General features: G+C 48.5%; 1 protein-coding gene across 2 annotated transcripts in view; it reads right to left on the bottom strand.

Annotated features, from left to right (window-relative positions):
* The window catches only part of Pag1 (phosphoprotein membrane anchor with glycosphingolipid microdomains 1), a 136,225-nt gene that overhangs the window by 16,214 nt on the left and 99,294 nt on the right, over positions 1-20,717 (bottom strand). For both annotated transcript variants that reach the window (XM_055603214.1, XM_055603215.1), the window contains 2 exons: positions 4,140-4,346; positions 2,751-2,802 (listed from right to left, as the gene is read on the bottom strand). In XM_055603214.1, the coding sequence (XP_055459189.1) occupies positions 2,751-2,802; positions 4,140-4,270 (183 nt within the window). In that variant the 5' untranslated portion in view covers positions 4,271-4,346. The remainder of the gene's footprint in view (positions 1-2,750; positions 2,803-4,139; positions 4,347-20,717) is intronic.

The raw sequence follows: 20,717 nt of genomic DNA, 5'->3' as shown, positions 1-20,717 counted from the left end.
TCCATTAATGAAATTAGGTAAAACAGATACAGTTAAATTGAGCCCCTTCCGTTACTGGTCACACTCAGGTGTCAAGAGTGGGGGCCATCCTCACCAATGGAGGACGGGCTAAGCTTAAGCGTGATTCTGCTCTCAGGGCCCTGGGAATCTCCTGTCTCCACGCAGCCTCTCATCTGGTGGTTACAAATGGGCTACACTGTGTTTCCTTAGCTCAAGACAAAGGGGGTGCATGTATCATAAGTTCTTGTGTGTCTCAGAACAGACCGGAAACAGGGGCCAAAACCATCTCTATAACACAGGTGTTGCCAGACAAACAGACAAACAAACAGCACACTGTCAATGCTGTCTCCTGATGGGAAGAGAGAAATTTGGTCAACACAGTATTTAATGCCATACACTTGTGAGTCTATTTCGGAGCTAGTCTCTGGCTTCAGGCTGAGAAGTTACTTCAGGCTGAAAACTTACTCTGCAAACCTTCCTATTCTCAACAACACATGGGAGCTCGGAAGGAAGAGTAGCACTGACAGTTTGTTCCTCCAGGGTGACAGCGGTGCGTAGGCCCTGCCTGGAACAGCATGACAGGGAGAGCTGCCACTAGGGGCAGGCAGAAACTAGCTGGTCCTTGATGTATTTCATCCAATACTCAACTGGCCCCACAAAGCAACTCAAATGGGCATATGATGGACCCCATCCTTTTCAAGTTCATGGCTTCTGCTGCCCAAGACACAACCCAGCTTCCAGGAGCCCACAGGGAAATTCTGATGTGGCCTCTACAGAAGTCTTGGGAAGTTGGCTTCACAAACTTTGTCACTCTGATGGGACATCAATGACAACAGACAGAAAACGGCCCTTGATGTGTGGCGATGTGTCTAGGAAGGCTGCTCTTTCAGCTAGCATTGCTCTATGTGCTGCTGTATGAAATGGCTGTTGTTGGGGTTGCCAGGACCCCGAGAAACAGATGCCAACACTGTGGAGACGGTGTCTTTAGGTGATAGGAATGAGGAATCATGGGAAGGCTTCCCGTGTAACGTATCCCAGCCAAACATCCACAATCTATGCTTGAACCACTGTTTCCCACCTTAGATGCAATGAGAACAAGTCAGCAAACGGAATGATTCAGGAAAGCTGGGAGCTAGGTGGGCAACTGAGTGTGTGCAGGCCTCATGGTCGGTGGAAGCACACATCATAGAGTGTACACTGTGGTAGACATGTTCATGTTCTGAAGCTGTGTGGAGGAGATCCTATGTGAGGAAGAAGACGAAGGCTGGCTTTCTCCTCTGCTTGCCTGTAGCATTCTTCCTGCCTCCGAAGGCTGCTGCCCCCAGGGCAGAATAGCAGGGACAGAAGATCCAGAAAGATGGCATTCGTGTTGGTACCCGTATCAGAGTAGTCCCACCCCTGAGCCCTGGCTTCATACCAGCTCCCGGCTATAGCCATACCCGAGAGCCCTGTTCTAGGAGGAAGTGAGGACGGAGGTGCAAGCCCAACGTCAGCTATAACCCACTCTCCATCTGACTCAGGGGAAGGAGGGGAGCCACAGGACCCTGTCCTTCCACCTTCCTTCCCCCGTCACTCGAGCAATCACTGGGAGAGAATGGAGATGCTGGGAACAGGGGAGAAGTGGAGGATAACACAAGAGGTGAAAATACAGTGATACAGTGAGAAAACTGGCTGGGGAGGGTGAGGGGGGGGAGATGCTGAGGGCCAGCACGGCTGTGGTGGGGGAGGATGCTGGTCTCACACAGATACAGGGGGAGAGAGCTCGGGGGTCTGGGGTGGGGGTGGGGGAGCCAGGACTGGCTCCTGGCTGCTTCCTGCCTGCTTGGGAGGAAGCAGAGGTTCAGGCAGCCTGGTGCCTCATGCACGTGCTCAGAGCACACCAGCTGGATCCCCTGAGTTTAAGGCAAAAGTGCTTCCTTCTGGCTCTGAGCAGGAAGCGACTTCTCTCTCAGCACTGCCTTGGGGCTCAGAGGGGACACCACACAGCTCGGCGGACATGGCTGCTGAGACTGCTACGATTTAAGGGCACAACATGAGTTAAAGGACAGACAGGCTGTTCCTTAGCCAGGTGGATCCCTCCTTGAGACTGTTGGGTCCATCAAGGTCCCATCAAATGCTGCGGATTGGTGAATGCAGCAAGGCCAGGCCCTGCTGAGTGGTTATATTTCCACCCAAATGTATGTCAACATTGTAGTCCCCAGTGCCACAGACTGTAACTTTATCTGAAACCAGGGCCGCTTCAGATGAGGTCACATTAGAGCAGGGCATCTTTATAAAAACAGGGACTTGGCCCTAAGGGCAGACATTCAGAGAAGGAAAAGTGACATGAGGGATAGAGGAGAAGGCTGTGGGAAGGTGAAGTCACGGACCGGTGTGAACTAAGCTTAGGAACTGAGCCAACTCCGGAAGGAGCTAACGTAACAACGCTGAGTGCTGGACTCTGCTTTCCAGGGCGGAGGTGCAGTAAGTCTGATCTGAGTCAGTCGGTCCTTGTGACAGTACTTTCAGACTTTCAGGGACACACCCCTGCAGCAGGCTGGGGCCCTGTCATGCTCTTTCAGGCAGTCCAGCTACTGCATTCGCTTCACAAGCTCCCCTGAACACTGCGGCCCCAGCTGTGCTTACGGACTTCGGAAAGCCACAGCTGATTTCCATTTAAGTGCACAAGCCAGCTTCACTTGTGTCAACAGCCAGCAGGGACATGGCTGGATAGGTGTGAGCGCACAGACGACAGACATATCGGGGCTTACCACAGTCATGAGGTTCTCATGGTCCCCGCTGTGCTGCCTGGGCTTCTTCTCTCTGAAAGGAAAGAGAAAATGTCATTCTGACGTCAGATGTGCCCCTTATGGTGAAGAGGAGAGCGTGTTTCCCTAGCTTAAAGTTTTTCAGCTCCTCAGCCCTCTGGTGGTTTGAATTAGGTTGAATGTGCTAAGAGAGAGGAGGAGAACGTCGTAACTGACAGCAAGGGGTGAAATCCTTTCCTGCACACCCTTTCCCAGTGAGCAGAGGGACAAGTTCACAGAGGCTGGACAGAGGCAGGCTGCACGCAGGGTCTGTCTGTGCCTAGAATGCTCACATGACAGACACTGGCTTTTCTCTTCAGCAAATCCTAGCAATGACCTCATCTTCTCCCTCAAGAGTCTGACAGGGATGAGAGAGAATACAGGAGATACCACTTGGGCACACCAGGAAGATGGCATGCTCTCGGGATGAGTCATATGTACCTCCAGTCTACGGAAAAGTCTTTTGAGTAAAAATAGAAAGTGTTTTACATGGAACAGTCTAGAGAGAGCCATTGGTTGTGAAAGGACATTTCCATCTATGGCGGGGAGAGGGCGGCACCTAGCGGTAGAGCCAGTCATTGAAGCCGCAGAATCTTCAAGCCCACGGGAGCTAGAACTAAAATTTCCGTGCTTGTCCTTGCCTTGAGGGCCTGGGTCCATGCTTGGCAGAGATTAGGAGAGGGTGCACGAGGCCAGAGAGCCTGGCTTTTCCCTTTTTGCCAGATGTTAGGGTGGCACACAGATGAGACTTTTAAATATCATTAAGTTTCCTTGAGGTTGAGAGAGCTGAACCCAGGGCTGACTCCCAGCAGTGCCAGAAGGCTTCACCCTTTGTACCACCTCAACTCTCCTGCCCAATCAGCCTTGCTTACAGAGAACTCCACCTCTCCCTGAGAAAAGAAAGGCACGTGCAATGCTTAAAGAGAAAAAAAATGCTTCCACATTAGGTGAGTCTGTCTTCTAAGAAAACAAATCTGTTTCTTCAAGAAGGGCAGTACACCACACACATTTTTAATAATACAGAGCTCTCCCAAGCCACATAATGGTGATCATCCTGAGGAACCACCAACTGTGGGAAAAACATGTACTACCTCACACTGAGGTTTCAATATGCCCGTGGCAGGAGAAAGACCACACACAAAAATGATGTGTTCAAAGAATGGCAAGAATTAATCGAGACATTTAAAATAGGAGGGCATCTTTGCTTTGCTCTGCAGGAGGATCTGATGAGAAATGCCCCTGGAACCTTTGGAACCAACTGGTGAACATGGGTCAGGGAGGCTTTTTAATACAAAGATTCCTCTGGGCACAGTGAATAGGTTCATGTTCTAGAACAAGCATGTTTGCTCTAACCTGTCACAACTGGAGCACAGAAAGATGAGGAAGGTGATGAGGAAGAACGTGGCCACAGCAGCCAGACTTCCCCACAGGACCATCTGCATCTGCACGTGGCCACTGCCCAGTGCGCTTCCTGCAGGGCCCATGGTGGCAGCCGGGACGGCCAGCTGGGGCAGGCACTTCTTCAGGCGTGATCACATGGGTCCCGGGGGCTTCGTCCTCCTGCAGAGTGAATAACACACTTAGCGCCACTTTTCTGGAGGGGTTGAGCATTCCTGATCTGAAAATCTGAACCCTGAAAGACCCCTGAATCAAGACTGTTTTGAATGCTGACGTGAGGCCACGTCAAAAACTTCTGGACATGACATCAAGATGCACTGAAACCACATGAAATCACCCTCACTGTGTGTATGGAGAGAGCACGAAATAGGCGTGAATGTCATGGTCAGGCTTGCGTCCTTTCTCCAGGGTAGCCTGGATTTCAGAGTCTGAAAAGTCTCTAACACTTCTGTCTGAAGCACTTCAAGTAAGAAACGCACAGACCTCCAAGGGAGGGGGCCCGGGGGGGGGGGCAAGGCCTCACAGCAGCCAGGGTGCTGTGTACAGGAGGTAGGCATGCCTGGAGCAGGTACAGGTGTGTGTGCCCCATGGAACAGAGTGGAGGTCACAAGACAACTTGCAAGGCTCCTGTGGGTCTTGGAGATAGAACTCAGGTTGTCAAGCCCTGTGGTAAGTGCCTTATGTCTGAGCCATCTCGCCAGTTCCCTAGACACACATTTCGCCCGGGTACCACAGCCACCATCTATCTCCCTAGCTCCTCAAACCCATGTTCCTCTTAGAGCTCACATCAGTGTGAGCAACTAAACAGAGCAGCTGTCCACATACCTGCACATGCTGTCCACTGATGTGTGGCTTTACTTGGAAGGGGAGTTTTCACTGAGCTGATATTGGGTACCTGGCAAATTCACTCTCAAAGGAAAGGCTGGGGGGTTGTGCTGAGGGCGCTCCCTTAGCAGAAAGCAAGATCTTCATGAAGACCTAGAGCGCAGGCATCAGACCTGTACTCAGCAGACCCCAGGTGCCTCCAGACACCGGCTGTCACTGCCACCACCATTTGATGGGAAGCCCTGCTCGCCCCACTTTAAAGACCAGGAAGTTGGACCCAAGCAAGGAAAGAACTTGGTCAAGAATCCCAGAATGGTGGGGGCTGGAGAGATGGCTCAGTGGTTAAGAGCACTGTCTGCTCTTCCAAAGGACCCAGGTTCAATTCCCAGCACCTACATGACAGCTCACAACTGTCTGTAACGCCGATTCCAAGGGATCTGACACCTTCACACTAATGCACTAAAAATTAAATAAATTATTAAAATAATCCCAGAATGATGAGTGCAGCTGCCTGGACTCAGCCTGTGTTCTTACGCATCAAGGAAACCCTGGCTCATGTGGGCCAGCCCCTGTTCCCACCACAATGCTTCTGACAATGCTTGGAGAGGTACGTTGCGGACAGAGGAACACACCAGGCTAATATCTGTGGTAAGAGAGGCCTTATTTAAACAACACCCGTTTGATTAGTTCTGGAATGTTCTAAATAAAAGGAACTGGAACTTACTCTCAAGTAAGCAGTAAAGTAAGAAAACATAACTTCCGCACTGGGATAATAGAGTCACAAAACATATTTTCCTTGCAGAAGGGCACTGACTACATTGTCATTTGATTCAGTGACGTCACTGCAGTAACACGGGGCTGCATACCCTGCACGTCTAGGGTGTCTTAGTGACAAACCAGAGTGTAGCTGAAAGGGGGAGAGTCTGAGCCATGTCAACAGGGGCAGATTGTTCCCTGGCACGCTCACCTGGAAATTCAAGGAAGAAGAATAGTACATAGCGAGGCACAGTGCAGCCGAGAAAACCCCGCTTTCCTGTCTGTGAGACCACACGAACACCCTTCTGAAGCTTTACAAATGCAGACATTAGAATTTCTTGGGTAATGAGGAACTCTTCTCTGCTTATATATTATGCCTGTAAACAAGACAGGCTCAGAATAACACACAGACAAATTGCTTCTGCATGGATAAAATCACCACCACATTTGAGGGTACAAAGAACTACCCACTTTAAACTGTGCCTAACAAATTGCTGCAGCAATAGGTTTCTAAGACACACACAAGAAAGCATTTTCAGCACGGTGACCTATGAGATAACTTATCTGGTAGCTGTAAACCATGCAATATCTGCGGAAGCACAGACAAAGGAGTGATCTCCCCCAACATGCTGTTTTGTTTCTTCATTCACACACTTGATTAATGAATGCTATTTATAAAGAGCTATCATCTTTGAAGACAGCTGGCTGCGTGGATTGCTCCAAGGCAGAGCGGAGCACCAGAAGCCGGCAGGGGCTCTCTGGCACCCCTCTCCACTTCTGAGCATGTCTCATCATTCCTCCCTCTTGTTCCTGTAACAGGAGGGGGCTGATTGAATACAGCGAAGTATGTGGGGTGCCAGCCTGGCAAGGCAGCCCAGGGAGGGAGGATGAAAGGGAGTCACTGTGAGCTGCTGAATAAAAGATGGAACTCACAGAAAATGTGTCAAAACTCCTGGCTTACCCCCTTCAATTAGAACTTCATCAAAAGCCAGTGAAAGGAATCCTCCCCAGCTCTTACCCTATATAAAAATCCCACAATGGCAAGAGGGATTGTTAGCCATCACTCTCCCAGTGAGTAGGGGTAAAAATATCAAAAGTCCCAGTCACTGGACAGCGTCTACCTCAAGGTCCCTCTGCCACTTTACTGGAGGACCCAGGCTACAGCAGGGATCTGGGCAGAGGCATGAGGTAAAAAAGGAACCACAGTGGCCGGCCCTATAGTGGGTTCCTGGAGGGGCTCAAAGGTGTACACAGGTGCACGTGGTGCCAGGAGAGGTGGGTGGCACGTCCTTGATGCCGATGACATGCCTCTTCTCACATCAGAGGCTGGATGAGGCAGCCCAGTGGGAGGAAAAGGGTCCCAAGGGCAGGCAAAAAAGTCAGAGACATCCACCACCTCCACTGTTAGGAGTTCCACAAGAAGACCAAGCTACACAACCATAGCATATAAGCAGAGGGCCTAGGTCAGACCCATGCAAGCTCTCTGACTGATGGTTCAGTCTTTGTGAGCCCTTATGAACTCAGGTTAGTTGATTCTGTAGGTTTTCCTGTGGTGTCCTGGACTCTTCTAGCTCCTACAATCCTTCCTCCCACTCTTCAGCAGGATTCCTCGAGTGTGCCTAGTGTTGGCTGTTGGTTTCTGCATCTGTTTCCATCAATTGCTGGATGAAACCTCTCTGACAAGGATTATGCTAGGCTCCTGTCTATGAATATAGCAGAATATCATTAGGAATCATTTCGCTGACTTTTTTTTTTTTTTTTTTTTTTTTACAGTCCTGTTTGCTTCTAGGTCTCTGGACTATGTAGACTCTGGTTGCTGGCCCTCCAGGCAGGGTCAGGCGTGGGCTCCCTCTCATGGCTTGGTTCTCAAGTTGAACCAGTCATTAGCTGGCCACTCCCACAATTTCACCCCAGCACATCTTGCAGGCAGGACAGACCTTAGGTGGAAGGTTTTGTGGCTGGGTTGGCACCCCCACCCCTCTGCCGGAAGTCTTGCTTTGTGACAGGAGACAGCAAGTTCAGGCTCCATATTCTCCATTACTAGGAGTCTTAGCTACGGTCACCCTCATAGATTCCTGGGAGTTTCCACTGTCTCAGGTTTCTAGCTTGCCTCTGAAATTACTTGACACAGGGCATAGGAGCCCTTTTACTGTACCTTCACTGACACTATGCACCTGTGTACCAAGCTGAGGTGCAGAAGATGGTAATGTTAATGCAGTTGGAGAAGCCGTTGACAACTGGGCATGAAGTCTTTTTGCTTTATAGTATGCTTCATTATTGGATACGCTCGCTGATATCAATCAGGATGTAGACAGATATGTAATAAAAATACAGACAAACATGTAATAAAATACGTTGCATTACTGGAAAAGGGCAGTGGGGTTTCCTGAATCCCCAAACATATGTCAATTCTGGAAGACTGGGGGCATGCAGCAACTTGACTAAGAAAGATGGGAATGGGTATTTCAGGTTATAAGTTTGCTAGGAATTCATTTAGAAGTGGCTCTACTTACTTTTTTATGTAACATGAACTGGCTATGTAGTCAAGGAGGGCCTTGAGCTCCTGTTTCCACTGTTCCTGCCTCCAGAGTACTGGGATTATATGGATATACCACCATACCAAGATTGCTTATTTTGTGCTGAAAACTTCACAGTCTATTTATCATCCTGTCAAATATATAGATTCTATGATTTCAATCGTTAGCAAAACTATTGGCCTTTTGTTTTTAGAGCACATGCTGTTGTTTCCTCCCTCCCTTCCTCCCTCCCTTCCTTCCTTCCTTCCTTCCTTCCTTCCATCCATCCATCCATCCATCTATCTTACATCCTGATTGTAGCCCCCCTCCTCTCCTTTCCCTACTCCCTCTGCAGACACCCTTCTCCTCCTCAGAGAAGGGGGAGGTCCTCTCTGGGTACCAACCCACCCTGGCACATTAAGTCGCCTCAGGACTGGGCAAGCAGATGCTGTTTTTAAGCCACAAGGTGGCAGCATAATTCTAGTTTCGGCCTCAGTGAACAGGCTTGTGCCTCCCAGAAGCCGTGAATAATTGTTGTTGGTCATGTTTGCTGTTTTGATTGTCTTCCTTAGGTTGGATTATCAGCCACCCAAATCAATTCCAACAGGAAATAAAGCAAATGCCAGACAAAAGTGATGAAGGGTACAGAGCATCTGGTAGGTGTTTATTTCTCTAGCGAAACACCTTAAGCAGATAGGTGCTCTGATCACAGCCTGCCATATAATAACACTTTGCATGGCTGGGATGGCTGGCCTGATTGTATTATCCAGGGAGGCCGATACTTAGCTCCTTTGAAGGAGGTTTGGGTCAGTAATGACAGTTATTACTGCATCACAGCTGTCCTTTGGACCTCTAATTAAGGATGCCAGAAACCATCTCTGTTGATGTCCCCTCCCCTAAGGACTAAGGGCAGAGTTGCAAGCCCCATGGGAATGGCTCCTGCCTGGTTATCACCAGGTCTGCGAACAGTGTGGTGAAGGGACACATTATGGGCTACAAACAAACCAGACAAGTTAGCACGCATGAGAACCCACTTTCTTAGGCGGATCCCTGAGCTGCAGGAAGTGATGGATGTGTGGGCCGAGGGGATGAATCCCAGGACAGAATTCTCTGTCCTCTCTCCTCACTTCACTTCTGTCAGTTCCAGGTTATAGGTCATCAGTAAGAGAAGTCACAGTGGCAGCAATTTTAAGCAGTTAGTTGTACCACATTCATTCAAGAACAGAAAGAAATGCATGCACACGGTCCCGCTTGCTTGCTTTTTCCTCTTACACAGTTCAGGCCCCCTTTACTAGGGAAAAGTGCGGCCCACACTAGGCTGGGTCTTCCTGCATCAATCAACAATCAACCCAGCCCCACAAGCCAACTTGATCTAGACAGTCCCTCAGTTAAGACTTCTCCTGGTCCCTCTGGGCTGCGTATGCAGACAGTTAGAAATGGACCATCTCATGTGCTGAAAGAGCCTTAGCTCAAGCGTGGACATTTGGGTGGACATCCTTTCAGGCTGAAGGGACTCCGACAGACACGGGCAAGCCTGCTAAGCAATAGCACATGCCTGAATCGTGGAAGTGAGTGTTTTGCTCCACTGTGGTGTGCTGTGAAGCTTCTGTCTTTGTGTGCACATAGATGGCTATCTTGATGTCACCAAGATTGAGGCATGGAAGAAAGATACCCAAACATCAGAAGGTGGCATAAGATTCTGGGCCAAGATTCTCCCAGGCATCCTTTCCTGTGTGTGACGTCAGGGCAGAGCAGTGTCTCAGCATTTCCTCTTGCAGCAACTTGACAGGCATGCTACCCAGAAAGCCGCATTCCCACCAGCACAAAGGGGCAGTTCAGAGGCTCGAGGCCTCTGCTGGGGAGCACCTGAGCACTCCTCACACTTGTCCATCAGAGCCCAGCAGTTTTGTTCGCATTTCCATAAATGCTAAGAGGCAAGGGCAGTGGTCGTCAACCTTCACGATGCTTCGTCCCTTTAATTCAGTTCCTCATGGTGTGGTGACTCCCAACCAGAATATCATTTCATTTTTTTACTTCACAACTGTAATTTTGCTACTGTTATGGATTGTAATGGCAATAACTGATATGCAACCCTTGTGGGGGGTCATGACCCACGGGTTGAGGACCTCTGGGCAAGGGTTTTCATGGGCAAGGGAGTGACTTCTTTGATTGCTTTCCTCGTCATGATTTGATGTGGATTTGGGGGAGGACGAAAGGAGAAGAGGAGGACAAGAGGAGAAAGATGGGTTTGTTATTTCTAGGAGTGTGTGTTGCGCACACTCTGAGATTCACTGAGCATCTGGGTCAGGGTGATATAGCCTATGACCGGAAGGGTGGCAGGTGATGAGGCTTTGCTTACCCCTGGACCATGAGAGGGACATTTCAGCAAGTGTGCAGTTGGCCTTGGGAATCCTTTCTTTTTGCTGCAAGCTTGCTTACCCGACCTAACTGAAAAGGTCTCTGAGGGCAGGCGTGTGTTCACCTCTAAAGAGAACCTCAGCATCTTCATGATTTGATAAATAGGTTCTGGTCAGGAAGTTTTCCTGTTGGTTGCTTCTGAGGAAGACTAGCACGGAGTTTGTCAAATGCAAATGCAGCTCACAGGCAAGTAAGAGAAGCAGAAAGAGGTTGCAACAGCTTAAGAAGTCCAGTGCATCATGGGGACAGACGCTCACTCTGGACTTGAACAGGCCTCTCAGTGCTGGCAATCCGTTTCCTCGCTCACAGATGACTACTCCATGTCCCCTCCCTTATGCTTTTCAAAGGAAAAAGGGTTTTGCACATTCACAGCCACATCTCATGATGTCCTGTCCTCTGATGCTCAGCGTCAAGGCCACTTTTCTGAAACACGTTCTCTCTCCTCATGGCCCTCTCTCCTTCCGTGTTCGGCTAAGGACCCTCTCTTAGAATGGAATTCTCCTGTCTACCATTTGTCAAGCATGAAATGACAAAGCACTTCAGTGTCTCTTCCACGGGCCTCTCTAGGTGTCAGCTGTTGGCCCAGTGTGTGTCACACAGTAGGCACTTAGAACACAACTTCAGAAGGAAGAGTTCCGTCCGAGGTGGCAGAGCCTCAGGCTTCCTGAGGAGGCCTTGCCATCTGAAGTGTCTGAGTAAGGAGTTGCTTTTCTCAGTTTTCAGGCTGGCTTCCTATGAGGACACAGGTCACAGGAGTGACCCAGGTCTGCCCGCCAGGTCACTGGGACACAGCACAGTGAACAGTCCAGGCTCCCTGGGACTCTGAGGAGGTGGCTATACAGCAGCTGTGACTCCCAGCCTTGAAATAAAATCCATCAGAACCCTATATGAGTCTATACTGCAGACCAGCCTCTTACCCCATGATTAAAAAAAATATTTATCTTTAATAATGTGTCTATGTGTGGGTTTATGTCATGGAGGCCGGGGGAGTCAGATACCCTGCAATGGAGTCACAGGAAGTTGCGGGCCCCCTGATTTGGATGCTAGGATGAACTCAGCTCACTGCACTCCAGACACTGGGCCATCTTTCCAGTCCATCCATCTGATGTTTTATTTACTCCTGTGGGTCTTCCTGCTAATCGCCTTGTCAGTCAGTGGAAGGGCTCCCCACTCTCACCAGCACTCTGAAAGGCCATCCAGAGGTGTGTGCTCCCAGTGTACTCACACCCCCCAGGCAGGATGGGCAGACAGCGAGGACAAGGGAGCTCCACCCACACTCGCTTTGAGTCGCCACCATGACTAGTTTGGCCACTGCTCATTCTCACGGTGCATTAATCATGGCCGTCGTTCCGGGGGAGCCGGAACACTCTTCGGGCCTCGTGCAGCAGCCAGCTCTGATGGATGTGGTGCTCACGTGCAGGCTGCTTCCTGAGCCAGGGACTCTCTGCTGTCACACTCAGCTAAGCATTGCTTCCTGCCCTCTTTATTTGGCTTCTGAGGGTCACTGACTCAGTCTTTGTTTTCACGTCATACAAGACAACAAAAATAACTTCTTTGCTTTGAAAAATGAACTCTTGGACATAAATATTTCCCAGTCAAATCCGCCTCATAGAGCTCACGGTATTAGAAGCTCAGATCTGTGTCTGAGGAGACGGCCTGAGTCAGCCAAGTACTCGATGCACAAGCGTGAACCCTGGCACCGATGTCGGGTGCTGGGCTTGGTGGCCCATGTCTACAGTCTCAGTGCCAGGAGCAGAAAGACTCGAGAATCCCTGGAGCTCAGCAGCCAGCTGGAAAACCACAAACAGGAAGCTTCAACTCCAGTGAGAGACCTCACCTCAAAAAGAAGAAGATACCTGGCACTGACCCGGGGCCTCCGCTCCCAAAGGTGCATCGGCAAGTGGACGCTCGCACCATGTGCACACGCACGCACACAGACAGGGCTAATAATGAGCGTACTGCTCTGTTGGGTCCTCTAACGGCACTGTCCAGCCAGACATGCTTCTTATAGGGAAGTCAACCCTCAGCACTGGAGAAGCAAAATATAGGAAGGGATGATGGTTTAAGTGACAGAATAGAGACAGCAGCTGAGGTGCTCTCTCACACCATCCTGTCACTGTGCCACCGTCACCAATTGCCACAGTGCTAGGCAGAAGTAGACAATGCAGGCACAGAACACAGGGATGACTCCCCTCAGCTGCTGGCAGAGGAAGGAACGAGCATGGCTCACAGCGTCACAGCGTCTGAAACAGTGTTCCTGCCCTCTGGGAACAAGCTGAAAATGTACCCTTCTGGCCCGACTTGCTTGCACAGACCTGTAAACTTAGTGACTCGCTGATGACCTGGAGGTTCTAGTTCGGCCATTCTGGAGGGGACAACGGCTCTGCATTTCTAAGTATTGTTTTGATGGTAACCCATGACCTTAACGTCAACTCATACCAGCAAGATATTTTTCCAATGGGCGCTGGAGGACATGTGCCTAGTTCCCTGGTGCTGAGACTTGGCCTTCACCTTCCTTGACGTGCACGTGGCCATAGGTCTGAAGAGCCTTCATTCCCACAGTGGCACAAGGACTTCCGCCCATCCATCTGTCTGTCCATTGGTTGAGAAAATTGCAGGGAGTGCATACCATGCAATTCAGCCTCTGTTCTATGCATTTCCACTTAAGCTGCTGTGTGGCCTGAATCTAACCCTTCCCAGGCCTCCCTCACTTTACCCTTTTGAGAACTGTGGTCATTTAAAAGATTCCTTTCTAGATACTAGAAAGGTGGCTGTGGTTCTCAAAGTCAGAATCAACAATTCAGAACAGTGCGTATAGCCACAAAGGCAACCCTTAAGGACTGTTTTGAGTGCCCCAGAATGTACAGGCCTAAGATTCATGGAAAGTGTTCGTGAGCCCAACCAATTAAATAGATGCCATGAGGAAAAAAAAAATCACAGGCAGTCTTTGAAGGCAGCATGTAGTACTGGGAATCTACTCCATAGTCATTCCAAAACATTGGCTGACTTCTGGCACTTATTATTTCATGGGCTTTACAGTTCACGATTCATTGCAGGTACATGCTTGTAATTCTAGCCTAGTAGGCCTAGGCAGGAAAATTGAAAATTATGGTCCAGCTTGGGCTCCAAGAATCATGAAAGTAAGAAACAGAAAGCAGGTACTCAACATATGCACGTGTCTCTGACTGGGATACCCAGCAGCCTTTGACAAAAATGCCAGCACAGGGCAGAGCCCCAGACAGCCAACGTTTCATATATAGCTGATGTGGGGACACTTCCGCTGGACAGGGCTTGAAGCTCTTTAAAGGCAAATGCTCGTGTCTTGGAAAACCCTACAAAGAGTAGGCTTGAGAGGGCTCCATCTTAGTGTGTGGAAAGGCCGAGGGACTCCAGAAGTTCTGGCATCCCAGAGACTGTCTGTTGGTCAGGAAGTACAGAGCCAGCTTCTCAGTTTGGTCCTACTGGTTCTTGACTCATACCTCTGGACATTTCCAAGTCCGTCACTCTCCTTCCCTAAGTACCCACGTGTGGTAAGCAGGACACATCCTTCTCACTGTGCGCTGAGAAGGAGGCCAGCTTTGTAAGAGGAAAGTTTCTCCATCAGAGATGTATTTTTGGCTACGTGTTAAAAAAAAAAAAAAAAAAAAAAACAACCTAGCATATACCTCAAGCATGCAAAATGAGAACAAAGGGCCACAAATCCCTCCACTTCCCCTGCGTTACATCTGAGACAGCAGGCTGCCACAGTCCCCTCGGCCTGGCTCTGCAGCACGGCTGCTGAGGCTCCACGGAGTTCTCGCAGCTGCCTTGGACTGATGTGGCCTCAAGCTGAGAGCTGTCCTCAATGTGTCGAGTGGATTCCAAAGGCAGCCTCTGCGTGTTTGCAGGGTGGAAAGGCCCACTACCCAAGTGCAGGCGCCCTCCCAGAAGGGTCAGTTGTCCTGGGAGGATGGGCCAGCTTCCAAGGACAGGAGGTGCCAGCGCACACGTAAAGAAAACTGCTTCTGTTTTATAGTTAAGACGAAAGATTAAAAACGCAATGACTCCGGTGAGCTGGCACGAGGACTGAAAATCTCAGGGAAGCATGGATGTCTGGTCAGCAATCATGCCACTCCGAGAAAAAAATGGAGGGGAAGGAGGAGGGTGAGGGGGCTGTGTCCAAGGCTGTAGCAAAGTTGCACTCTATGACTGAGGAAGGTGAGACATGGAAGAATAGGCATGTGTGTGTGTGTGTGTGTGTGTGTGTGTGTGTGTGTGTGTGCAATGTGCATATACATGTGTATAAATGTGAATGTGTAGGTCCAGTGTGCATAGCAGATGTGCTTCTCGGCCATCTCTCACCTTATATTTGGAAACAGTTTTTCCCTGAATCTGGACCTCCTCACCGATTTGGCTGGCTGGCTGGCTGGTGAGCTCCAGGGACAGCACTGGGATGGCCAACACGCTCTGCCAGCCCTGGCTTTTTACTCGGGTGCTGGCCATCCCAACTCAGCACTTCACTGAACTAGGGACGTCTTAGGGCAGTTTTCCACCCACGGCTGGTGAAGAATGGTGGACATACTCACGTAGGTTTGTGTTTGTATACTTCAGTATTTTGATTTCTCGCTCTTCCTTCACCAGATGTGCAACAGAGGAACAGATCCAGGAAAAGGGCACCTGAAGGTATCCCCCAGAATCTCTTTCCTTCACCCTTTCCCAATCCTGCTTTGAAACACCTCGGGCATTTGGGAAACCTGATGCCTAGACCCGCCGCTCAGGTCTTTTGCTGAAGGCCTGCCGGTGCCAACCTGACTGAATATGGAACTCGGCAATGGAGCACATGAGTCTGACAGTGCCCATCCCATCCACACTAAGCAGAGCCCACCGTCCCCGCGCCTGCCCGTCTCACAGCTTCCGCTGACAGTGTTGCCGTGTCATGGATCTGACACGCACGCAGCTTTCCATTCTCTCGCTAAGCCGACATGAGTGCTTCCACTCCAGGGATTCAGGTAGGAGGTGTGCAGGAAGGATGGGGCCAGTATAGATGATGCGCGCACACGCTCGCACACAAACACACACACACACACACACACATATACATATACGTGCACACACAAGTACACATACCCTCAGACAGATTCTGAATGAATGCTGCTGGGTATTTGCTTATCTCCCCAGGGAGGTGGCAGTGACTCTTCAAACTTTCGGGAATCCAGAATCACTTAACGTCGACACAGCATCCGGCAGGGCACTCACCACAGGGCAGCAGTTTTCAACCTATGGGTCACGACCTTTTTGGGGTCGAACAACGCTTTTTGCAGGGATTGCTGAAGATGATCGGAAACCAGATATTTATCACGGTACGTTACTGTTCATAACAGTAGCAAAGTTACAGTTATGAAGTAGCAACAAAAATAACTTCATGGTTGGGGGGTCACCACAACATTATTATTAAAGAGAGGTTGAGAACCATGGTTGTCGAGGGTGCAGAAGGGTTTGCGGGGTCAGGGTTTCTACATATAGTATTATTTGTCTTGGTTTATCCTGAAAGAGAAAGTATAATCCCACTGTGTCCCATGGGCGGAGAGAGGAAAGCTCTGGGGTATCCACGGGGAGGTTCTGGAGGCCAACTGTGCCCCTCATAAAGCAACGTAACTAATGCGATTATAATACCTAATGAACTGAAGCAAATCCAATTTTGAACATCTTTATAGCTAATGAAAAATCACATCTTCTCCCCCAAGATCTTCCATTTTCCCTGTGAACGGAGAATAAAATGGAGGCGATGAGTTAAGAGCGTGTTTACGAAAAGTCTTAAGAGTGTTAAATGGAGATCTTTGTGGTTCGGATGGCACGGTAGGTCCCAAGTGGAGGGACTGTGTTTGAAATGACTGTGCCACTGTGTTACAGCTGGCTTGCAATGGAACAGAACGGATTCACTGAACAGAAAAGTTAAGGACAGCCTTTTCCTCTCATCGAGTTTAAAGCACTTTGTACCCAGGTACTCAGTACAGTCACTCTCCCCACAATGCTCATTTTCTTTGGAAAGGTAAGACGAGAAACATTCTCTAGTCTTACACAATGAGAGCTGTGAAAGGATGGCTCTGACACCCCGGGGCCTCACCTCTATGCTGTGTCTTCACTCCTTCCTGGAAGGGCAATGTTAATAGTATTACATTGAGGGGGAGGGAGGGACAGATGGCAGAATGGGAAGCTCTGACTGGGAAAGGCATATTCTAAGATGTGCTAGGCAAGCTGAGAAAAATGGTGATGACCTTGTCTTCCCAGAGTGTCTGAGCTGGACCTATTAATTTAACAATAAAGGAAGTGGGTATTGTTGGACCGTAATTTATTATTAAGAACTTTAAGCCAGAGGCTGACATGATGGCTCAGGGGTAAGAGAACTTGCTGTTCTTTGCAAGTATGGCTTCCAGTGCCCACATCTGGTGGCTTACATCCCTGGTACGCCAGCTCCATGGGCTCAGATACTTTTGTCTTTTGAGAACACCTATGCTCATGTGCACGCGCTCATGGGTGCGCACGAATCCACATATCTACACATAATAATAATAATAATAATAATAAAAAAACAACTCAAGTCAGGCATGATGGTGGATACCTTTAACTCCAGCACTAGGGAAGCAGAGGCAGGCAGGTCTTTAGTTTGAGGCCACCTTAATCACCATAGCAAATTCCACAACAGCCAGGGCTACATATCGAGGTGCTGTCTCAAAGCAACAACAACAAAATTCAAGAACCTCCCAAGTCCTTGACTCCCAAAATTAAAAACACAAAGCGAAACAATCAGACACAAAACAATCCAAAAAAACAAAAAACAAACAAACAAAAAAAAACAAAACAACACATGAGAACTCAAAGGCATTTTGCTCCTGTAATTAAGAATTCACTCTTAATTGCAGCTTTGCATGCCTCTGGTTGTGGTAGGAGCTTGGATTGCAAGGGGTGAGGTCTGTCTTCTGGAGGTGAGAGGTGTGTGCTGCACAGCCACGCTGGGAAATACGGTGGAGGGTCTCAGCTCTGTCTCATGGCCTCTTAGAAGAAAGCCTCCAGCAAAGTGTACTTAGGAAACGATACAATTTATGTTTTCAGAAACAGATAAAAGCTTGCCTTGGAGCTAAGTGTGGCGCTGCAACCCCCTGCGCTCATGAGTCTGAGGCCATGGGAGAATGCTTGACTCCCAAGATGCCACAGCCAGTCAGAACAACACAGGCGCCTCTCAAAGACAAAGCAGCCAACCGCACTCTGAAAACAAAAGCCTCAGCTATGAAAGCAAGGCCTTACTGACACTTAGGGATATCTCCTGGGAAAGGACATCCCTCTGAGCATTTTAACCCAATGGGTAAATGACCTAACCCAAGAAACCATATCCTGTTCTTGTACAATAGTTTTTTCAAAATAGTTTATGATTATTGTAGAGTAAACACATTATTATACCCTAAATAAGAAGACTCAGGCATTTCCATATTTCATTTCTTAGGCCTTGCTCCAAACTTTCAGTTCTACTTGTTCTGCTTCCTGGTAAGTTGGCAGACTATGCTCTATCAGGAGCAAGCAGAGTCCAGGGCACAGGCATGGATGCATTCTGCTTCCTCTTGCTGAGGCACAGCATGGGTAAGAATAATGCAGGATGTGCTATGGTTCTGAGCCTTTGATTCTGCAGCTGGGATTCATCCAGGATGCCAAGGCACATGATCTCAGAATAGTTCCCAAATGAGTAATACTCCCTCAAAGACCATGTCAGAATGCCATGGCTGTCAGAATAAAACAGTTAGGGGTAGGATGAATGATCAAATTTGAATTCTTCACTTTTCCTCAACAGTATACCTTATCTGACACCCCCCTGGTTTACTACCACTTGGGGTGGCTTTCGGAGGAGCTGAGGGGTGTCATCCTGCCACTGGTAGGCAGGACAGCAACAATCCTCTAGCTAGAGTGTATTCCTATTGTCCTGAGCAGGAAGGTCTATGAGGCAGCAGCTGACTCTATGAATTTATAACAGGAGCATTTCATGTCATAAGAGTGGCTTTGTGGAACATATTTAAATAGGGGCCAACATGGTTTGTTTATCTACACTTTTGGTAAAACTATTAATGACTGACATTGCTCTATTTGTGCGGTCCAGAAAGCTTTCTGCCCCTGCAATAAATACTTAGTGATCTTAGAGCTGGAAGGGTTTTCATCCCAGTGAATTGCTTGCTTCTCTTTATAAAAACTAAACAATATGTACAAAACCATATTGCCTTTATTTCTTTTTTTCTTTTTTTTCCTCACATGGCTGGCTGTAAGCTCAAAGTGTGTAATTATCTTTAATTATAGCAATTATCTTAGTCTGGCTCTTTCTTCCCTCTCTCTGCAGCAACTCCAATTACAAGTTTTTTATTTCACACTGTTTGAAGAAACTTTTATGTGTCTTCATTATAACTTCACTTTTCTGAGTCAAATCTTAATCTCCAGGTCATGCAAAGGAAGCTTGATTTTTTTGTGTATGGTACCGAGGACAGACCTTAGGGCCTTGCATCTGTTGGGTAAGTGTTCTACCCCCTTTTCCTTAGGTGCTCAGGCTGGCCTTGAAGTTGCTCTCTGCCCTCCACAGGCCCTGAGCTATGACCCTCTTGCCTCAGTCTCTCCTTTAGTCAGAATCACAGCTTGAGTTACCAGATTCAGTGGAAGCTTCTTTAAAAATTCCCTTCAGTGCTGGTCTGTGAGCCCAGGGCCACAGGTATGCTGAAGAAACACTGTCACTGAGCTGTGCGCCTCGCCTTCTCTACAGCCTTTGAGACAGGATCTCACTAAACCGTAATTGTGTGAGTTGGCCTGACCTCATTCTAGATCCTGGCTTCTGGAGTAGGTGGGATTACGAGTCTGCACCACTACGTCTGGCTGAAGCTTATAAAAGGTGCTTTATGTATTTAAAAATTTTTCAGTGTACAGATTAAATCTTAGGTGGAACATATGTTTTTTTAAAACAATAAAGAACAAAAGGAAGAAGGAGGAAAAAAGGTGGGAAAAGGAGAAAATTATCCATCAAATTAACCTTTGGGAACAAAAGCTGTGCTAACTAAGGAAATAACCACGTATCTGTCTGACACACAAAGCTAAGATGATTAGACCTAATCAGATTTAGCCAGCTGTGGTGGTACACACCTGTAGTCCCAACACTCTGGAGGCTGAGGCAAGGGACTCTCTGCAGGTTTGGACCCTGAGCTACACAGTGAGCTTACATGCCAGCCTGGGCTAAATCAGGACAAAACCCCCAAACCAAAAATCTAAGAAAAAAAATTAACTAGCTGTGCAATTTATTTGCATAGTCATTCCTTTGGCTAGATTGCTGGTTTCCAACCTTGGTTACATATTAAAATCAGGTGAAACACTTTATAACATGAGTGCCCAAGCCAAATGCCACAAGGGATAGGGCTGGTCACTAAAAATATTCCCAGGTATTGGAATATATAATGTGGACTGAGGATCAGGGAGCTAAATTCTTTATTTATATTTCTAAACTCCCCCCACAATAGGGTTTCTCTGGGTAGCCCTGGCTGTCCTCGAACTTGGAGATCCACCTGCCTTTGCCTCCCAAGTGCTGGGATTAAAGGCATGTGTCATTTTCCACCCCTTGTCAGTCTAAACTTTTTTTTTTTAAACAGATGTATTTTTATTTTATGTGTTTTGGTTTTTTGTCGGCATGTATTTTTGCAAACCCTGCGTGTGCCTGGTGTCCTAGGAGACCAAGAAGAGCGTGTTGGATCCCCTGGAGCGATGGTTGCGAGCCTCCAAGTGCGTGCTGAGAACTGAGCCTCGGTGCTATGCAACAGCAAGTACTCTGAGCTGCTGAGCCATCTCCCCAGTGACGGCACGTTAAAACTCTTAGCTATCAGACGCCATTTCCTCTCAGTTGTTTCTAACGGTACAAGGACTCTGGCAAAAATAGGAAGGGACAGTGTAATATACAGCCCACCGTTCTTCTACATGAGTCCTCACTGGACATGCCAGGAACCAAACCTCGCTCAAAGACAGATAC

Source organism: Psammomys obesus, unplaced genomic scaffold (assembly GCF_907164565.1).
Source record: "Psammomys obesus unplaced genomic scaffold, mPsaObe1.curated_primary_1811, whole genome shotgun sequence".
NCBI lineage: Eukaryota > Metazoa > Chordata > Mammalia > Rodentia > Muridae > Psammomys > Psammomys obesus.
This window is presented reverse-complemented; position numbering and strand designations above follow the sequence as displayed.